Below are 19,422 nucleotides of genomic sequence, written 5' to 3'. Positions count from 1 at the left end.
CATTTGCCAGTCAAACAACACCACCAACAACAAAAAAAAGAGACTTGCTATTGAAAAAACCCTCCCACAAACATTTTGACACCTAAATCAAGTGGTTTGGACCTGCCTGGGAGCTAATGCGATGAATACGCCGCTCGCTTCGTTTGCTCGGATGACAGTGCAGACACCAACTTAATGACTGCAACCATGACAGTGCCACCAAAATGAAGGGTTGCGAGCGACCACACGGGGTTTGGTCTACGAGCAACCCCCAGCAGAACCCAACAGGCCATTGAAAGCTCCACCCTTCAAGCTTTCAAGGAAGCTTGAAAGAAACGCAAATACAAACGCCGCTTCCAAATCAAAGTCCCCAAACTCTTTCCTCATTTACCCCGTTAAGTTAAAAGGACGATCGTGTTTGTGGTTGTCCCCCCCCCCCCCCCCGTGTAAGGCCTCATTTTCATCAAACAAGCTCTAGGTTATAGGGCTATAAATACAAGGTTGCCTACAAGCCATCAAGTTCCTCACACCACAGTCCGTTGCCAGCGGCGTGTCGGTGGCAACCTGCTTCCAAAAGATGGACGCCGGACCGGCCGCTAGCGGCGAGCTTCATTCTCCATAAGCTTTGGGGTCAGAGGGTGCACGCTGGAAGGGGTCACGTTATGAACACGCGGTGTGGAGGTTTGGTTTCCATAAGAAGACAAAGAGTTGAGTTGGCTTGGGCTGGGGCATCTCCGTCAGCCGGAGTCCATGGTGAAGAGCTGGATGTCGTGCGGGTTCCAGTAGAGGGCCACGGCGGAGTTGTAGACCAAGGACCAAACGTAGGGGATGAAGAACTCCTCAGGCTGCTCCTCCTCCACGTACTTGAACTTCAGCTCGGGGAACTTCTGCAACGAGAAACCAAAGTCCGCTGAGAGAAGGTCTGCACGGCTGTTTGCAAACACACAGCCCATGGAAACACCCGAGAAGGAGGTCGGTGAAAAAAAATAATGGAAGAAACTCAACCATCACACATGGAGGAAAATATTTACAGGGTAAAGAGATCATTTCTGATTTCTTCTCTGAACCTGGACAGGCTGGAGAGGTGGGCCCAGGTGAACCTCATGAGGTTCAACAAGAGCAAATGCAAGGTTCTGCACCTGGGCCGGAACAATCCTCGCCACCAATACAAACTGGGGGGTGAGGTATTGGAAAGCAGCCCTGAGGAAAGGGACTTGGGGGTGCTGGTGGAGGAGAAGCTGGACATGAGCAGGCAGTGGGCACTTGCAGCCCAGAAGGCCAATCCCATCCTGGGCTGCATCAAAAGATGCGTTGCCAGCAGGTCCAGAGAGGGGATTCTGCCACTTTACTCTGCTCTGGTGAGACCTCACCTGGAGTATTGTGTGCAGGTCTGGAGCCCTCAATAGAAGAAGGACATGGACCTGATGGAGAGGGTCCAGAGGAGGGCCACAAGGATGATCAGGGGGATGGAGCACCTCTGCTACGAGGACAGGCTGAGGGAGCTGGGGTTGTTCAGCCTGGAGAAGAGGAGGCTCCGGGGAGACCTAATAGCAGCCTTCCAGTGCCTGAAGGGGGCCTACAGGAAGGCTGGGGAGAACCTGTTTAGAAAGGCCTGCAGTGACAGGACGAGGGGCAATGGCTTCAAGCTGGAGGGGAACAGCTTTAGACTGGAGATGAGGAGAGGGTTCTTCACTGTGAGGGTGGTGGAGCACTGGAACAGGTTGCCCAGGGAGGTGGTTGAGGCCCCATCCCTGGAGATATTCAAGGTGAGGCTCGACGAGGCCCTGGGCAACCTGGTCTAGTTGGGGGTGTCCCTGCTGACTGCGGGGAGGTCTGACTAGATGACCTTTGGAGGTCGCTTCCGACCTGGACAACTCTATGACTCTATGACACATGCTACATTGGCATATTGTATTCAGTCCTTTTACTGTTGGTCACACTCAATTTGCCTGTCAACAAAGACTAAACATGGGAATCCTTCACGTAATGCAAAGGTCTTGAGGAAAAATGTCATTTTAAGCAGCCCCACAAAAGCCCACACACGCACAGCAGTTTTCCCTAAAAAGCATTTTCCTGTTAATTGTATCCAGCTCCTCAGCAGCAGCAGAATCCTTTGGAAAGGCTGTAAAAATAAATGAATAATTTAATAACAAATAATTTAATTTAATTAACAAATAATTTAAAAGACTAAATAAAGAATGAACACGGTCTGTGATACGTTTCCAGGAACCCAGCGTTACAGAAAACTGACTTTTTCCATCTAATTCTCAAAGACTTTATGGATGTAGGAGTTTCCAGGAGAGAAATGCTGTTCCTCCAGGAAGCATGGTGGGAAGCGTGAATCCATGGGTGGGCTCCTGGAGACCACTTCAAGATTTCCTACAGAATCACAGAATGCTGTGGGGTTGGAAGGGACCTCTGGAGATCATCTACTCCAACCCCCTGCCAAAGCTGGGCCACCCAGAGCAGTTTGCACAGGAACGTGTCCAGGTGGGTTTTGAATGTCTCCAGAGATGGAGACTCCACCACCTCTCTGGGCAGCCTTTTCCAGGGCTCTGCCACCCTCAAAGTGAAGAAGTTCCTCCTCATGTTTAGATGGAACTTCTTATGGTCAAGTTTGTGCCCGTTACCTCTTGTCCTGTCCTACAGGTTCTCCTGTACTTTTGGGTAGGTCATTACCTCTGTGCCTTGGCTTGGTACCTGGTCTTGTGGGAGGTGTCCTTGCCCATGGCAGGGGGTTGGAACTCGATGATCTTTAAGATCCCTTCCAACCCAAACCATTCTATGATTCTATGATTTCCCGTTGCTGAGGAGCACACAGAATGACTCTAATGGCAATTAGAATGCAAATCACAGAATGGCAGGGGTTGGAAGGGACCTCTGGAGATCATCTAGTCCCACCCCCTGCCAAAGCAGGGCCACCCAGAGCAGTTTGCACAGGAACGTGTCCAGGTGGGTTTTGAATGTCTCCGGAGATGAAGACTCCACCACCTCTCTGGGCAGCCTCTTCCAGGGCTCTGCCACCCTCAAAGGAAAGAAGTTACAAAACCCTGCAAGGTCCCCAACTTCAAGGTGTTCATGCATCTACCCCACTCCAGCCTCTAAGGCTGTGACCACAAGACCTGCACACATAGACCTTATTGCCCATCCACGCAGATGCCTACTCCTCCTGAAAATTACAGGCTAGAGAGTATTATTTCCACAAAAGCTCTGGTTTTGGTTTTTTTTTGCAGTCCTAGCTTTAAGCAAAGCACTTCCAGAATGAACACAGCCCATCCTAAGCGCAACCTCGATTTTCCCGTTTTTTCTCATTTCTTCCCTCCCAAAGCAGCAAATCCCACCGCGTCGGCTCCGGGCAAAAGCACATTTTGGGGGAAGAGCTGAACTTCCTTTTGTACTGTGCTCTTCAATCATTTTATCTGCTTCTAAATGTTGCCCGTGTCAAGAGCTTGGCAGAGTCTCAGGTAAAAGCCGCATTACAACGATCGCTGGGGTAAGATAAAACACGACCCATTTTATTATTTATAAGGCTGTGGCTAAGACTAAGAATAAACTCCACGGTGTGACAAGAGCAGAACAAGCACAGCGATGGCTAAGAGGCCTCTTTGCCCATTAATAATGAAGTTGACCACCCTATCATCTTTCTTGAGCTCAGCGTCCTGTTTCCTTCTTCCAACCCTTCTGGCTGGAGCAGTCTCCTTCCAAGGGGCATTTCTCGGCCACTTGGCTTCCAAGGTTTGTTATTTAACTTCTACACACCCAGGTTGTTTCTTCTTGGAGTTAGAAAACATGGAAACTATTCTACCCCTTCCTTGTGTTGCTGCTGTTACTGGAGCAGTTTGGTGCAAGCACTGAGCGTACAATTACTCTGAAGCCAAAAGATGCCACCTGATTTAGGAAGAACGTTGTTTCCACGGACAGCTTCATTCAACCACATGCTGTCTCCTATGCTGGGTTCTAAACAACCTGATCTAGTTGAAGATGTCCCTGCTCCCATCCCTGGAGGTGTTGAAGGCCAGGTGGGAAGGGGCTTTGAGCAACCTGGTCTAGTGGGAGGTGTCCCGGCCCATGTCAGGGGTGTTGGAACTAGATGGTCTTAAAGGTCCCTTCCAACCCAAACCATTCAATGATTCTCTGACTGATAAGGACACACTGGTGTCACCTTCCAACGTTCTGGAGCTGCTGCGGTTTGGCTTATGTTGGGGTCAGGTCCTTCACCACAGCTCTAACTAGCTAAATGCCAACATTTCTTCACTGTGAGGGTGGTGGAGCACTGGAACAGGTTGCCCAGGGAGGTGGTTGAGGCCCCATCCCTGGAGATATTCAAGGAGAGGCTCAATGAGGCCCTGGGCAACCTGGTCTAGTTGGGGGTGTCCCTGCTGACTGCGGGGGGGTCGGACTAGATGACCTTTGGAGGTCCCTTCCGGCCTGGGCAATTCTATGATTCTATGATTCTATGATTTAGTCCTGGAGGAACCAGTTTGGCCATCGGCGTGGCTGTCATTATTGTACTTGATGACTTCAGAGCATGTGGGGGAGTTCATCCTTACAGCAAGGAGGGAGGGAAGGAGGACAGTATTGTTTTCAGCACTATTATCTCTGTTTAAAGAACTAAGGCAGCTAAAAGATAAGGTCGTTAAAGGCACTTCTGCATCTAACCCCTGTTGAGTTCAAAGCCCAGAACCTCAAAGGTACATCAGCAAGTTTCATTTCCTGCATCAGACAAGCAGTTTGTGGCAGAGCAGCTCTCTCATCGCCCTTTTGTGCCCCATAACCATTCTCTGTCACCTCTCTGCAACCTCTCCCCTCAAGTCTGTTTTGAGCAGCCCGTTTAATCTTCCACGTCGTTGTATTTCTTTGCTCTTAGGTGTCTGGCACCGATATTCACTCCCATCTCTAATTCCCTGTCTCCCAGCCTACTCTCATCCCCAACTCCCTTCCACTGTATCTTCATGGTCTCTCTTTAGCATATCCTTCTATCTTGGTACTTGCCCAGCACAGGAAGGACATGGACCTGTTGGAGCAGGGCCAGAGGAGGCCATGGAGATGCTGGGAGGGCTGGAGCCCCTCTGCTGTGAGGACAGGCTGAGAGAGTTGGGGGGGTTCAGCCTGGAGAAGGCTCTGGGGAGACCTTCCAGCCCCTTCCAGTCCCTCAAGGGGCTCCAGGAAAGCTGGGAAGGGACTCTTGATCAGGGAGGGGAGCCATATGAGGAGGGGGAAGGGTTTGACACTGAAAGAGGGGAGATGGAGATGAGATCTCAGGAGGAAATTCTTTGCTGGGAGGGTGGAGAGACCCTGGCCCAGGTTGCCCAGAGAAGCTGTGGCTGCCCCATCCCTGGAGGGGTTCAAGGCCAGGTTGGAGGGGGCTTGGAGCAACCTGGGCTGGTGGGAGGTGTCCCTCCCCAGGGCAGGGGGTTGGAACTCTATGACCTTTAAGGTCCTTTCCATCCCAAACCATCCTGTGGTTCTATGATTCTGTTTTCTCGTTGGCCTTGTGAAATCCCCTTTTGCATTAACATCCTCCATCCCTTTCCGCCTTGGCTCCAAGTCCTCAATCTCCGCCTGCCTTCCCACCCTGCCAGCCCACCCCTCCTCCTAGGACACCACCAATTCTTTCAGCAGGTTAAGCCTCGCTCCAATTGAGCCCTCATGTAGATTTTAATTCTTATTTTTCTTAAAAAAAAAACACCCTGATATTCCGCTCTGTTTAATTCTCGGTGTAATCTTCCCCACTTCCCTCCTGAATGCTTCCTGGCTTGTGGTGGCCGTAGACAGGAACACGTTCAGCTCAGCCTTGCATCAGCAGAACGAATGGTTAATGGTTAAACCTCCTGATGAAACCGCTGCAACATTTCCTAGCAGAGAAAAGCCCTCACACAGCTGTCATCCCTCGCCCCAAAGGTGGCCGCACGCCAGCACTGCAGCGCGTAGTAGTCGTAGTAGGGAAGCCGGGGGTTGGGGGGGGGAAGTGATTAAAGATGCTAATTTGGGTTGAATTAAACACAGATAACTTTTTTTGCACCTTCAGGGTCACGGATTATAGCTACTGTTTTCAAAGATGCTCTGGGAGACCAGAATGGTCCCACCGGTCTGAGACCTGGAGTTTAATAAACATCTTAAGCTTTAAAACAGGAGGTAAAATCATATTAGAAGTTCCAAGAGCTACATCTGAGAGGCTCAGCTCTTACTATCCCATCATCTGGGAATGGTCAGACACTGGAATAGGCAGGGAGGTTGGTTGAGTCACCATCCCTGAATGTCTTTAAGAGTCGTTTAGATGTGGTGTTGGGGGATATGGTGTAGGGGAGAACTTTGTAGAGTAGGGTTGACGGTTGGACTCGATGATCCCAAGGGTCTCTTCCAACCTGAATGATTCTATGATTCTACGATCTCTCAGCTGGAAGGACAGCATAAAATACATCAGATAGCATTTTTCTTTTCAGGCAGTAACAGTCGTGCATTGATTTTATTATTAAGCCTTTCTTCAGACTGATCAATGTTGCCATCTATTGCCATCGCAGCGGAGCAATTTAATAATCCATTTCAGATTAAAGACTGGACCTCACTGCCATCAGCCCACAAAATAATGGCAGAAATGATCTTTTTCTGGTGGTCCCCCTGAACCGTAGACCCAGGATAACCCAACGCATCGCTAACGAGACACAGAGAATTTGACTTCCAGGTCAGTAATTCAAACCCAACTTCTTTAGATTGACTGCATTGATCCATGGCTGGGTGGGGGCCATCTTTTCTCCATTCATTAAAAATGAGAAATCCTAGAAATCCAGCATGGAGAGAACTTCTGCACCAGCATCTGTCTTGGAAGATTTACCACTGCCAAGATAAAAAAACAACCCACGCTCTTTCACTACTTGGGTGTTCACTGCAAAAATATTTGTTAACATTCAAAGCCATCAAATTTAAGTAACCTCACAAAACGTTTCTGCCTTATCAAACTGATTTTAAATCCGTTTCTAACAGCAGGGGTTAAACACCATGTAAAGAGCTTGACCGATGCCAAGATTTTTGGCAGATGATAAAATCTAGGAATGTTTAAAATTCAGCTCTGTGCCGTTTATCTCCTGCCTGCTCTGCTTCCAAATGAGTGCTCAGGAGCCCTCGTTGTGCTCTGCAGACAGACAGGAGGTGACACCAAATGAATGTTTCAGGAGAGCTGTAAAACAACCAGGTCACAGGAGTCTCAGAGCACTCCCAGAAAACGCCACAGCCAGGGCTGGTGAGGGTTTTATCACGGTTAACAAAATTCCCTAAGTGGCACGTCAAAGCAGCAACACAAAACCCATTTTCTTCTGCTTTGCTGCTGTTGTGTCCAACTTAATCATAGAGTCCCAGAACGGTTTGGGTTGGAAAGGACCTTAAAGACCTAAAGAGTTCCAACCCCCCTGCCCTGGGCTGGGACACCTCCCACCACACCAGGTTGCTCCAAGCCCCCTCCAACCTGGCCTTGAACCCCTCCAGGGATGAGGGTTATCCCTGGATGAGCCACAGCTTCTCTGGGCAACCTGGGCCAGGCTCTCACCACCCTCACACCAAAGAAGTTCTTCCCCACATCTCATCTCAATCTCCCCTCTTTCAGGGGGAGAGACTCCCCCTGTCCTATGGCTCCCCTCCCTCATCAAGAGTCCCTCCCCATCTCTTGTAGGCCCCCTTCAGGTACTGGAAGGGGCTCTAAGGTCTCCCAGAGCATTCTCTTCTCCATGCGGAGAATGCCTGGAAAGGCATTTGTTCCCCAGCTGGTGACACCCAAATGAACTTGAGTTTTAGCACTTTCTGAAGAGAGGGACCACTCTAAGACATTGTAAATGGTAGCGCTAATAATAGAGGGAAAGTCTTGGCATGGGATAAATCATCCCGTTTTTTTTTCCTTCACAGCCCTATTCCTTCAGCTGGATGATGTCAAAAAATGGTACAAGTTCTTCGCTACCCATGAGCTTCTCTATTAAAGTTTTAAAACTTATTGTCCTGACAAAAATCATAGAATAATAGAACAGTTTGGGTTGGAAGGGGCCTTAAAGCCCATTCATTTCAAACCCCCTCTGCCACGGGCAGGAACACCTCAAACTAGACCAGGTTGCTCAAAGCCTTGTCCAACCTTGTCTTGAACCCCTCCAGGGATGGGAAGTGGGTCCGGCGGATCCGTTATTTACGTTTCTCTCCAGTCACCACCCGAGCAGAGACAATCCCAGGCTGTTTTGAAAGAAACCACCCTGAGACGGGACTTGAAAACCCGAGAGCCGGAGGTAACACCAGGACTGGAACTGCACAATTTAAATACCGACGCGGCTTATCGGCCCCGGTGAATCAACCTACCACAGCACCCTATCTTGTTTTCTCCTGCCAGACAACACAGCAGTCAGATTTAGCGGTTGGGACGGAGGAGGGTAGGAAGGAGACAGACACCCAGAACTCTGCCGACTGTCTGCGCTGTCAATCATATGATTCGATGAAAAACCACAGGAAGTCCGATGAACAGATGCACAACTGAACTGCAATAACTCCCCGACCGCAAAAGTTCAACAACATCGATGGTTTTTTTTTTTTTTCTTTTTTTTTTGTTTTGTTTTTGCAGTTAACGATTAGGCAGATAGCATCAGGCCCAGCCAACAGCACCTGGCATGGCTCCAGGCGGCTCCATGGCATGCGAGCTACAAGACTTGAGCCATACATTGAATAAATTAAAAAAAAAAATCCCCTTTACCTTCACATATAGAACCGCCGGAGCGGCTGTTGGGCTGCAGCGTCATGCCAGTGAGTGATCTCCACTCAGATAACCCAAGCGAGGGCAGATGGAGCTGCTTTAAGAGGGATGGAGCAAAGTCTTTGCAGAACAAGTCTCGTGAGGAGCGGCTGAAGGAGCTGGGGGTGTTCAGCCTGGAGAAAAGGAGGCTGAGGGGAGACCTTCTGGCTCTCTCCAACTCCCTGAAAGGAGGGTGTAGCCAGGGGGGGTTGGTCTCTTCTCCCAAGGAACAGGCAATGGGACAAGTGGAAACGGCCTCAAGTTGCACCAGGGGAGGTTTAGGATGGATATTGGGAAATATGTCCTCACCAAAAGGGTTGTCAAGCCTTGGAAGAGGCTCCCCAGGGCAGTGGTGGAGCCACCATCCCTGGAGGGATTTAAAAGCCAGGCAGATGTGGTGCTGAGGGACACGGGTTAGTGGTGGTTTTGTCAGTGTTGGGTTGATGGTTGGACACAATGACCTGAAAGGTCCCTTCCAACCTGGACAATTCTATGGTTCTATGACCTTCTGTGATTCTGTGATCTTCACCAATCTAGATGCTTTACTTGACAAAAAGCAACCTTCATCTAAGAAATGGGGTAGTCACCATGGAAAATCATAGAATCATAGAATGGTTTGGGTTAGAAGGGACTTAAAGATCATCGAGTTCCAACCCCCCTGCCATGGGAAGGGACACCTCCCACCAGAAAAGAAAGAAATCAAAGAATTGGACTAAATTAAGACTGGAGAATCCTCTTTTCCTCGGTTAGAAACACTGGTTTCTGAAATATCAACCCAATGCAAGTCAGTATTTTCAAAAACACGCGACTGGTTTCGGAGAAAAGTCCCATTTCCAAAGAAGTCTGAACGGATTTGACAGTCAAATTCACCAAATTCACCAGCAATCCGAAGCTTCAAGGTCTTTCTGAACACGGGATTTGAAAAGCTTACCATGAGTGTTATTTGGTGACTTAATAACACGAAGGCAAATTACGTGTTTCATATTGCTCCAGCTAAATTTAATAATATGGCCTGGGGAGCATCTGCAGAATTGGACCTTATTAGCAAAATACATCAACTGGCAAAGAAAAAAAAAAAGAAAATAAGGGCTCCCATCCAGCATCGTCCCAGGTCTTTATTATAGAGGCCGTAACGAATATTTACCCCAGGAAGGTTTAGTTCTAAAAACTGCTGCACACCAAATGTACAAATCTGTAAGGACAGTGGGCTAGGGAAGAATATTTATACTGGTTTGCCAAACCCACACCACCACTTTGAGATCTGGTCCCCCAAAATCCCAGTCTGAGTCAAATTAATGGCTAACGGCCTTGAACACAACTCAACACTGCTCATGGTACAGATATATACACGTAAACATTGATATGTTTGATTTTTATGTAAATATAAGCAGTTAAGTGGTTTGACAGAGCAAAATTTATGGAAGAAAATTTCTCAGTAATTCTTCTATGATACCAATGGATTGAATTTTTGGCAATTATTTAATTCTTCTGGGGAGATAACGCCATTTCATATCTCTCTGGTTCTCTTTGCATCTCTGGTGCTTCCCTTTGACTTAAGACAGAAAGTCGATGTGGCTTTGGTGAAATATCTGTATGGGCTACACCACACCTGCCCGATATCATCTTTGTCTCTCTCCTTCTCAGGCTCGAGGCGCAGGCAAGCCCAGCAGAAGATGATGGTGAGGAGATGAAGGAAGCAAACAGGAAATCTGCTAGACTGAGCACGAGCTGCACGTCTCGATCAAAGATCTGCGTAAGGAATAGGTGCAAATTCAAAGACGGAGAAGAAAACGGCGGCCTGGAGGGTGTCAGGAGGTTTTGCAAAAGAAACAGAAAACTCCAGATGAGAAGAAGAGCTTCAAAACAACCCATGCAGGGGCTAAATATCCCCAGATTGGGCAATCACATGAGTTCTAGTAGAAAATAACATTTTTCCCAAAGAATAAAATTAAATAAGTAACCCATACTCATCTAACCAGACAATCTTCCTGGTCCAGAAGGGCAGGGAAGTTTATCTACAGAGAGACAAAGTGTTTTAAGAAGTCAGCATCACTGATACATGACTTCTGTTTTCAGATCACTGGGAGCAAAGGTTTGCACAACTACAGCCACGGGAAAAGAAACGCTCAGGGAGCGACCGGTGAATTTGTCCTGTGAAATGTGAATTCTCACCAGAGAAGCAGGTGAGCCTCTGGTGAGAGTTCAGCAACTATCATTTGATTTTTTTTTAATAGAAGGGACCTTAAAGGTCATCAAGTTCCAACCCCCTACCATGGGAAGGGACACCTCCCACCAGACCAGGTGGCTCCAAGCCCCCTCCAACCTGGCCTTGAACCCCTCCAGGGATGGGGCAGCCACAGCTTCTCTGGGCAACCTGGGCCAGGCTCTCACCACCCTCACACCAAAGAATTTCCTCCTGAGATCTCATCTCCATCTCCCCTCTTTCAGTGTCAAACCCTTGTCCCTCTTCCTATGGCTCCCCTCTCTGATCCAGAGTCCCTCCCCATCTCTCCTGGAGCCCCTTGAGGGACTGGAAGGGGCTCTAAGGTCTCCCTGGAGCCTTCTCTTCTCCAGGCTGAACCCCCCAACTCTCTCAACCTGTCCTCACAGTAGAGGGATCTCTCAGCCTGTCCTCACAGCAGAGGGGCTTCAGCCCTCCCAGCATCTTTGTGGCTTCCTCCAGCCCTTGGAGCATCTTTGTGGCTTCTCTGGGCCCACTCCAACAGGTCCCTGTCCTTCTTGTGTTGAGGACTCCAAAGCTGGATGCAGTACTCCAGCTGTAGGAATTATTTTTGCTTTCATGCCAAGTCGTTAATCTGTACAAACTCCCAAAGCACTGCATAAAAGTATAAATTTGAGCTTAGGATGAGGCCAGGCACCCACTTTAGGCTCTCCTGGGTGCACCTCAGAAGCATCTGACTCTGGGCTCCTTCTAGACAGGGCAGTAAACAAACTGGACCAGTGATCAGTAGCTTCTTCAGCAAACCTGGCTGAAAACGTGCCACCTGAAGAGCTGATCCAGAGGAAATCCCTGAAGCCATTAATATGAGAAAACAGGCTCAGCTTTGGGGATATTGTGTCTACCTGGAAAAACTTAAGAACGGGAAAAGGATGGTAAGAAGATGAAAGCCTAAAGCACGACTCACATATTATCTGCTCTTAAACACCTTCAACCTCTACATAATGTACGTGTTATACATATATAGCCACAATTTGAGGATTTAAGGTTATAATTAAAAATTGCTTGCCACGTGAGGATTGTTCTGTGTACCACGTTCTGGAGATGGATACACAGTCTTGCAGAACGTTCCCCAGATGACAGCTCAACAGGCAGGAGCCAGAATATTGTGTCTACCTGGAAAAACTTAAGAACAGGAAAAAAAGATAGCAAGAAGATGAAAGTCTGAAGCACGACTCATGTATTATCAACAGCCAGGAGCCAGAGCTGGGACTTGCTGCCAGACCAGAGAGACAGGGAACAGCAAGGGGAATATGAAAGGGTTGTTTGCAACACTGCAGAAAATACAATATATGCTAGTTTGGCCAAATAATAAGAGAAAAAGGACTAGAGATGGATACGTATAACTACACCTTACGCTTGAGTATGAAGGATGATGTGGAGATGAGGTACCACCAACAAAAAAAATAGAACCTTCATCTACTGCAGAGCTTAACCTGAAATGACAATAATTCTTTGAAAATACGGAGGTCTTTTAGAAGAAAGAATGCAGGTGAGGGATCTGAGCGAAAAACAACCCACCTCAAAAAGAGGACAGGTAAAACTGAAATAAAACTAACCAAGATAAGATTTAAATGCTCAGAAAGAAGAAAGCTACAGGCCTGTCTCAAAAAAACAGTTCTAGTGCCTGACCTCGCTTGAGCACTCATGATCCTGTTACGTACAGGCACCAACTACTCAGATAAGTAAGTAAAATCCTTCATGTGCATTTAAATTTAGGGAATTAAAATCTGAAAACCAGACTAAGCCCTGGACCCACTAAAGGGCGCCACTGCACAAAGAGGGATGAAGGCCTACAAAGATGATGAGGGGCCTGGAGCATCTCCCTTATGAGGAAAGGCTGAGGGACTTGGGGCTTTTGAGTCTGGAGAAGAGAAGGCTCAGGGGGGATGTCATCAAGGCCTATAAATGCTTCAAGGGTGGGTGGCAGGAGGATGGGGCCAGGCTTTTTTCAGTGGTGCCCAGGGACAGGACAACAGGAAATGGGCACAAACTTTGATCATAAGAAGTTCCATCTCAACATGAGGAGGAACTTCTTTCGTGTGAGTGTGGCAGAGCCCTGGCAGAGGCTGCCCAGAGAGGTGGTGGAGTCTCCTTCTCTGGAGACATTCCAACCCCACCTGGACACGTTCCTGTGCAACCTGCTCTGGGTGGCCCTGCTCTGGCAGGGGGTTGGAGGAGATGATCTCCAGAGGTCCCTTCCAACCTTGTATCATCCTGTGAATCTATCAACTCAGAAAATTTTTATCAATATGAAGTGGATGTATAAGTCTTCCTACCATGGGATTTGCAGAAAATGCATGTTTCATAACAGCAAACCCTATTTTTTACCATTGCTAAGGAAGATGCAAATGAGTTGAAGCCTTGGCTTCCTGCGTTTCAGCTCACAACCCATCCTTCCTCCTCTAGAATAATGTGCAAAGCTTCACACAGCAGTGAAAACCAGGATGTTTTCAGCAAACAGCTTTGTTAAAACTGGAATGCATTTAGAAATCACTCATTCACTGCCAAAATTTGTATGTGACATTTGTACAGTTGCTAAGAAAAGGTTCTAAGATCAGAAGTAGACTTTGGACACTTCACTACAAATCACAATTAAGTCATGATGCTCAAAGAAGGGCTTGGAAACTAAGGAATTTCATAAGTCTCAGAATTAAACCCTGCAACCTTATAAAGACTTCCCAAAACCGATTCTCCTGCAAATGAAGCAGATTCACAGCTGATTTTTTTTCTTTCCAGAATTTTATGAATGAGAGAGTTGAAAATCTGCCGCTTTTCAAGTATGTAAAATGTAAACTTTCAACAAAGAAATTGGCTTTAAGAACGCAGTTGGAACCTCTCGCTCGCTTTTGCATGTTGTGTAAATCAAGGGGGACGGAGGAGGGGGGGAAATCAACTCTTTGAAGGTCTCGAATTGGGCAAAAACTTAAGCTGTCCTCAATCCATATGTGCACTGTTTGGATCACTCTGCCAAAGACAGAAAATAGGAAGTTTAGCAAGCAAGTGAAGATCGTTTATGCACCATCAGCCAGAAGATCTGCGAGAAGCTGAGATGCTTGGTCCCTCCACAGAAAGCTCACGGTGCCTTCAGAGCCCCAGTATCACCTGGTCATTGAGGGAACCCTTACACAAAACAAAAAGAGGTTTTTACAGTTCAGGATTTGCCAAAGATCAAAAGAATTCCTTCCACGCAAGTTGATTATTTGCAATGACACAGAGGAACTCAAAGGAGGGTAAAATAAGGGTGGAAAAGGCAAAGTCTCCTCTTGGAGATACCATAGCTGACAAGACAACATGACAACCATGCTGACAGACAGCAATGGGCCCTGGTGGCCAAGAAGGCCAATGGCATCCTGGGGGGCATCAGGAGGAGTGTGACCAGCAGGTGGAGGGAGGTCATCCTGCCCCTCTGCTCTGCCCTGGGGAGGCCCCAGCTGGAGCACTGGGTCCAGTTCTGGGCTCCCCAGTTCCAGAAGGAGAGGGAACTGCTGGAGAGGGAACAGCAGAGGGCTACAAAGAAGATGGAGGGACTGGAACATCTCTCTGCTGAGGAAAGGCTGAGGGACTTCTTGGGTCTTTTGAGTCTGGAGAAGAGAAGACTGAGGGAGGATCTGATCAAGGCCTAGAAATACCTCAAGGGCGGGTGTCAGGAGGATGGGGCCAGGCTCTTCTCAGTGGTGCCCAGGGACAGGACAAGAGGGAATGGGCACAAACTTGACCATAAGAAGTTCCACCTCAACATGAGGAGGAACTTCTTTCGGGTGAGGGTGTCAGAGCCCTGGCAGAGGCTGCCCAGGGAGGTGGTGGAGTCTCCTTCTCTGGAGACATTCCAACCCCACCTGGACATGTTCCTGTGGGACCTGCTTTGGCAGGGGGTTGGACTAGATGATCTCCAGAGGTCCCTTTTAACCCCATGTCATTCTGTGATTCTATGAAGAGAAGGCTGCTAGATAAAGACAGAAGAGAAAAATTAAGTCATGTTTCTGGGCTACTCCAACTACTGGATAAAAATTACAAAGCTGTCTTCCCTTCATCAACCTTTTTTAAAAGACAAACCAGTAGTATAAATGCCAACCAATATTCCAGTCGTCATGTCAGAAACAACTACCTGCTCATCCCGTTATGAAAAGTGAATTACACACTTTTAGTCTAATTGATAGAATTTATTAAGCTTTAATAATAAAGAAAAATTCACCTGAAAAGTCTTAGAAGGGCCTAGGAAGCATATGAACAACGGTAGGTTTGGAAAAAGTCCTGCTGAATAATAAATATATATAAATATGTGTAGTTATATACTCAAAAACATGGCGAATCTATTCCCAATATATCTGAAAGCCAATTATCTATTTTAAATTTCTAGCAGTGTGTGCTACTGGTTATTTCACAGCAGCTGTTTGGATTTTGAGAGCAGAAAACCCTTGCTGTGGTGTCTGCTGTGCAAAATAAGCCCAGGGGGTTTGCTACAAGCGTGGCAATGAAGGAAATTATTCAATTTCAAGAATATGACCCACATTTTGATGTTTTGGTAAAGCAGTGGGGCAAGCACTCTGCCTCACTGCAGGAGGGACTCGCCTGCAGAACCCTGTGTATGTACAAATTCTGACCCCGAAATATGTAAATATTACCCTTTTCTCACTTTTTTCAGGGGAATTGTCATGCCCAGGGTTAGATTTTTCTTTCCCCACCCTGGGAAAGGAGTTGGAACTTTCACCGTCCGTCTTTACAAGACACAGTCCCACCTTGGGCTTGCTGGTGGAGTTGGTGGCCACCTGTGAATCATAGACTGGTTTAGGTTGGAAGAGACCTTAAAGATCATCCAGTTTCAACCCCCGGCCCTGGGCAGGGACACCTCCCACCAGACCAGGTTGCTCAAAGCCCCCTCCAACTTGGCCTTGAACCCCTCCAGGGATGGGGCAGCCACAGCTTCTCTGCGCAACCTGGGCCAGGCTCTCACCATCCTCAGAGTGAAAAATTTTCCTAATATCTCATTTAAATCTCCCCTCTTCAGTTTTCAATTTCTTTCAATTTTTGCTCTTCAAGCTCTGTGATGGGAAGGGACCAAAGTACACTGACACCATAAACCATTTAAGATTTTTCCTTTTGGAAACTACCTACATGAGCCCTCTCTGCTGCCGTAACAGAGCCTTGGGACTACCCAGTCGAAGCACAAAGGCAGAGGATCGAGAGGTCAAAAAATGCTCTTTTCACCCGCTTTTCCCTTTCCACCAATATTCAGAGTTAGCCCAATGTCACAGTTGTTTGTTTTCTCCTTCAGTTGCGTAGAACATATTCCCCCAACACAAAAGGTGGCAGGAGAAGAGCAGCGTGTGATTCAAGTTTGCATATTTTCCCAGTGACGAGGTCCCAGACATGCTTTCGCTGGAAATTGGTGCAATGCTGCAGGCAGCATCCAAAACATCCCCACCAAGCCAAAAAGAACATTGCTTTGGACAACGGGGACCAAGCTCCTCTCCGTTATCACCTCAGAGGGGTCCCAAAACACCCCCTCAACTCGGTGCATCAACCAGGGAAACGACACCCCCCTCCCCGCTGACTTTAGCACCTTCTCAAGGTGCCAATCTCCTCGAGGAGGTGGATTATTTACCACTCGTTTATTTTATTATCTCGTTTTAGGAGGTTTGACTTTTGCATAAGAGCAGCCACAAAGAGGAGGAAACCCCAGCCAACGTCCTCCTCCGGTCCCTCCCACCCAGCACGGTGACGGGGTGGGGTGGGATGGTGGTGGTGACAAACCAAGCCCAAACATCCTTCCCCCACCCTCCCAGCCCCGAGCGCCCTTGGAGGAAGACCTCCTTTTGATTTTGGACTTTTTTTTTTTAATCTGAGAAAGCCAGGACTGTAAATATTACCCCCTCCCCCGCCTCCAAAATAATAAATAATAAAAATATGATAACAATGACTTAAGAACAGAGACAGACTCGCTGTCACCAACCGTTAACTCTCGGATCAGGGCAGCTGAGGAAGTGGACCTTTATCTGCCCCAGGTTCAGGATGTGCTGACTAACACCCCTGTTGAGTCGGCGGACCTTTGTCTGAAGACAGACCCAAGCTGGGGTGGAGTAGACCCGGGCCAGGGGTCTTTTAAGTTCACCTCAACATAAAACCAGGGTGCCCTTTCTTAAACGGGTTTTTTAGGTTGTTCATTCTATTTTCTATTCCACATGCTACTCTATATTCTACATGCTATATTCTATAGAGCATATATTCTATATGCTATATCACAGAATCACAGAATATTCATGGTTGGAAAGGACCTTTGACATCATCTTATATTCTATATGCTATTTTGTACGTTATATTCAATATTTTATATGCTATTCTATATTCTACTCTATACTCTATTCCATTCACGTAGGACATGAAGGTCGTGAGAGCCACGTTCAACTTAGCTTCTGGAAACACTCAGCACCTACTTGGAGTTCTAGGATGGGCTTTATCACAGAATCATGGAATGGTTTGGGTTGGAAAGGACCTTAAAGATCATCCAGTCCCACCCCCCTGTCCTGGGCAGGGACACCTCCCACCAGACCAGGTTGCTCCAAGCCCCCTCCAACCTGGCCTTGAACCCCTCCAGGGATGGGGCAGCCACAGCTTCTCTGGGCAACCTGGGCCAAGGTCTCACCACCCTCAGAGTGAAAAATTTCTTCCCGCATCAAAATCCCTCACCTTTGAGGTTTTGATGTGTTTTTTTGCACGTTCCACCTGGCACTGGGATAGAAAAGAATATAGTGTATATACATTAGGGTAAGGAGTCAACATGAGTACAAGGGTCAAGAACACTCATTCCTTCTTTGCCACCTCCACAGTTTATGGGTTGAGCTTTACAATCTTCAGAACCACAAGCCCAGCCTAAATCCACACGGATTCAAGATTCAATACAACCATTTGATGATAGCAGAAAAAAATACAGCTACAAGACGGGCCGGGGGACCTAAACCAGCTCCCCCTAAATCCCAACAGCAGAATCCTCAGCAGCGAGGCCGAGATACGTGAGAAATCCCCTGCTTGGCCAAGAAAAAGCCATCGACATCACTAATCACCCTAAAGCAGGAACAAAACAGCCCGTAAATCAACCGGAGAGCGGCGTTGCAACTTGTACCAAAGGTTGTGACAAAATTAAACCCAGGATGGGAACGCAGAGGAGGCAGCCATCAGCTGACAAAGTACATTTCTTCCCCCTTCTCACTTCTCAGTGCAGTCGCTGTAAACATTCGAGACATTTCTCTAATTTATGCATTTAATTAAAAGATATCTCCAACACTCGCGCTGTTTACATTTAACCCGACGCTGCAATGAAAGCTGTAATTTTGTCTGGGATTTATATTCCGTACTCCAATTTATTTTGATTCCTTGATTTAAACACACACACACACACACAGAGAAGTGAAAATGTGTCAAATCATGAAAATGGAAAAGATTATACTCCATTATCTAGTTCATCTGTCAACCCGGGCAGAAATCTTCCGAGGACTGTTTTTCTCAATCTGCCACATGTTATGCAAACTTAATTTAATAAGACTAATTCAGAAAAGACAGCTGAACCTTCAAAGTGGAAGAGCAATTGGACTGGTCCAATTGGAAGTTGGTTACGTGATTTTTTTTTTTCTCCCTTTTCCTTGTATTCGGTTGCTCAGAATTTGCCAAATCTTGCACTTTCTGGGATAAAATCGTTGACCTCATTGTATTATTATTATTATGCCCTCGTTATATTATTATATATGCCCACATTATATTATTATAAATGCCCATATTATATATTATTTTTTTAAAAAGAGGTCAATACTTTTTATTTTTTAGATGGAATGAGGAAAAAACGTGGTTTTTTTTTAATCAAAGAACATAATAAACTCATTTAACAAACGTGTTGGGTTTTTTTTAATCAAAGAACATAATAAACTCATTTTGCATGCGATTTTTTTAATTGCCTTTTCAACTACCCCACCTAATCTAAAGTAGAAAACGAAAATGTGGGTTGGAAATAGCTCTCCATTGAGGAGGGGGAAAAAAAAAAAAAAAAAAAAATTAAAGAATGCAGATGTTTCACTATTTTTGAATTCTTTCAAACTTTTCCATAGGGGATACTTCTAGTTTATGTGGGTTGGAAAAAAGTCTCCATTGAGGAGGGGAAAAAAAAAAAAAAAAAAAGGAAAATATCAGAGCATTTCAGCGTCATTTTACTTTGCTTTGACCGAAGTTGGGAGATATTTGGAAACACCACGTCATGCACATGCAGTGTGTTTGGCACCCGACCTTCCATCAGCCTCCCGACATATGCGCCGAAGGAAGGGGAAGGCTGCGCAACACATGGGGAGTGGATTTAGTCACGGCGAAAAACGTAATGAAAAAAACCTCCAAACAACACAATATAAGGCAGCTTTCGAGGGTACGGAGGAGGAGGGAATCCTGGGAAATGTTCTTTAGCTTG

At 46.9% G+C, this 19,422-nt stretch overlaps 1 protein-coding gene across 1 annotated transcript in view; it reads right to left on the bottom strand.

The window, feature by feature from the left end:
* Positions 1-412: 412 nt before the first annotated feature.
* The window catches only part of DYM (dymeclin), a 346,567-nt gene continuing 327,557 nt past the window's right edge, over positions 413-19,422 (bottom strand). The window contains exon 18 of the mRNA XM_014960813.1: positions 413-866. Within this exon, the coding sequence (XP_014816299.1) occupies positions 717-866 (150 nt within the window). The 3' untranslated portion in view covers positions 413-716. The remainder of the gene's footprint in view (positions 867-19,422) is intronic.

Source organism: Calidris pugnax, unplaced genomic scaffold (genome assembly GCF_001431845.1).
Source record: "Calidris pugnax isolate Ruff unplaced genomic scaffold, ASM143184v1 scaffold150, whole genome shotgun sequence".
Taxonomy (NCBI): domain Eukaryota; kingdom Metazoa; phylum Chordata; class Aves; order Charadriiformes; family Scolopacidae; genus Calidris; species Calidris pugnax.
This window is presented reverse-complemented; position numbering and strand designations above follow the sequence as displayed.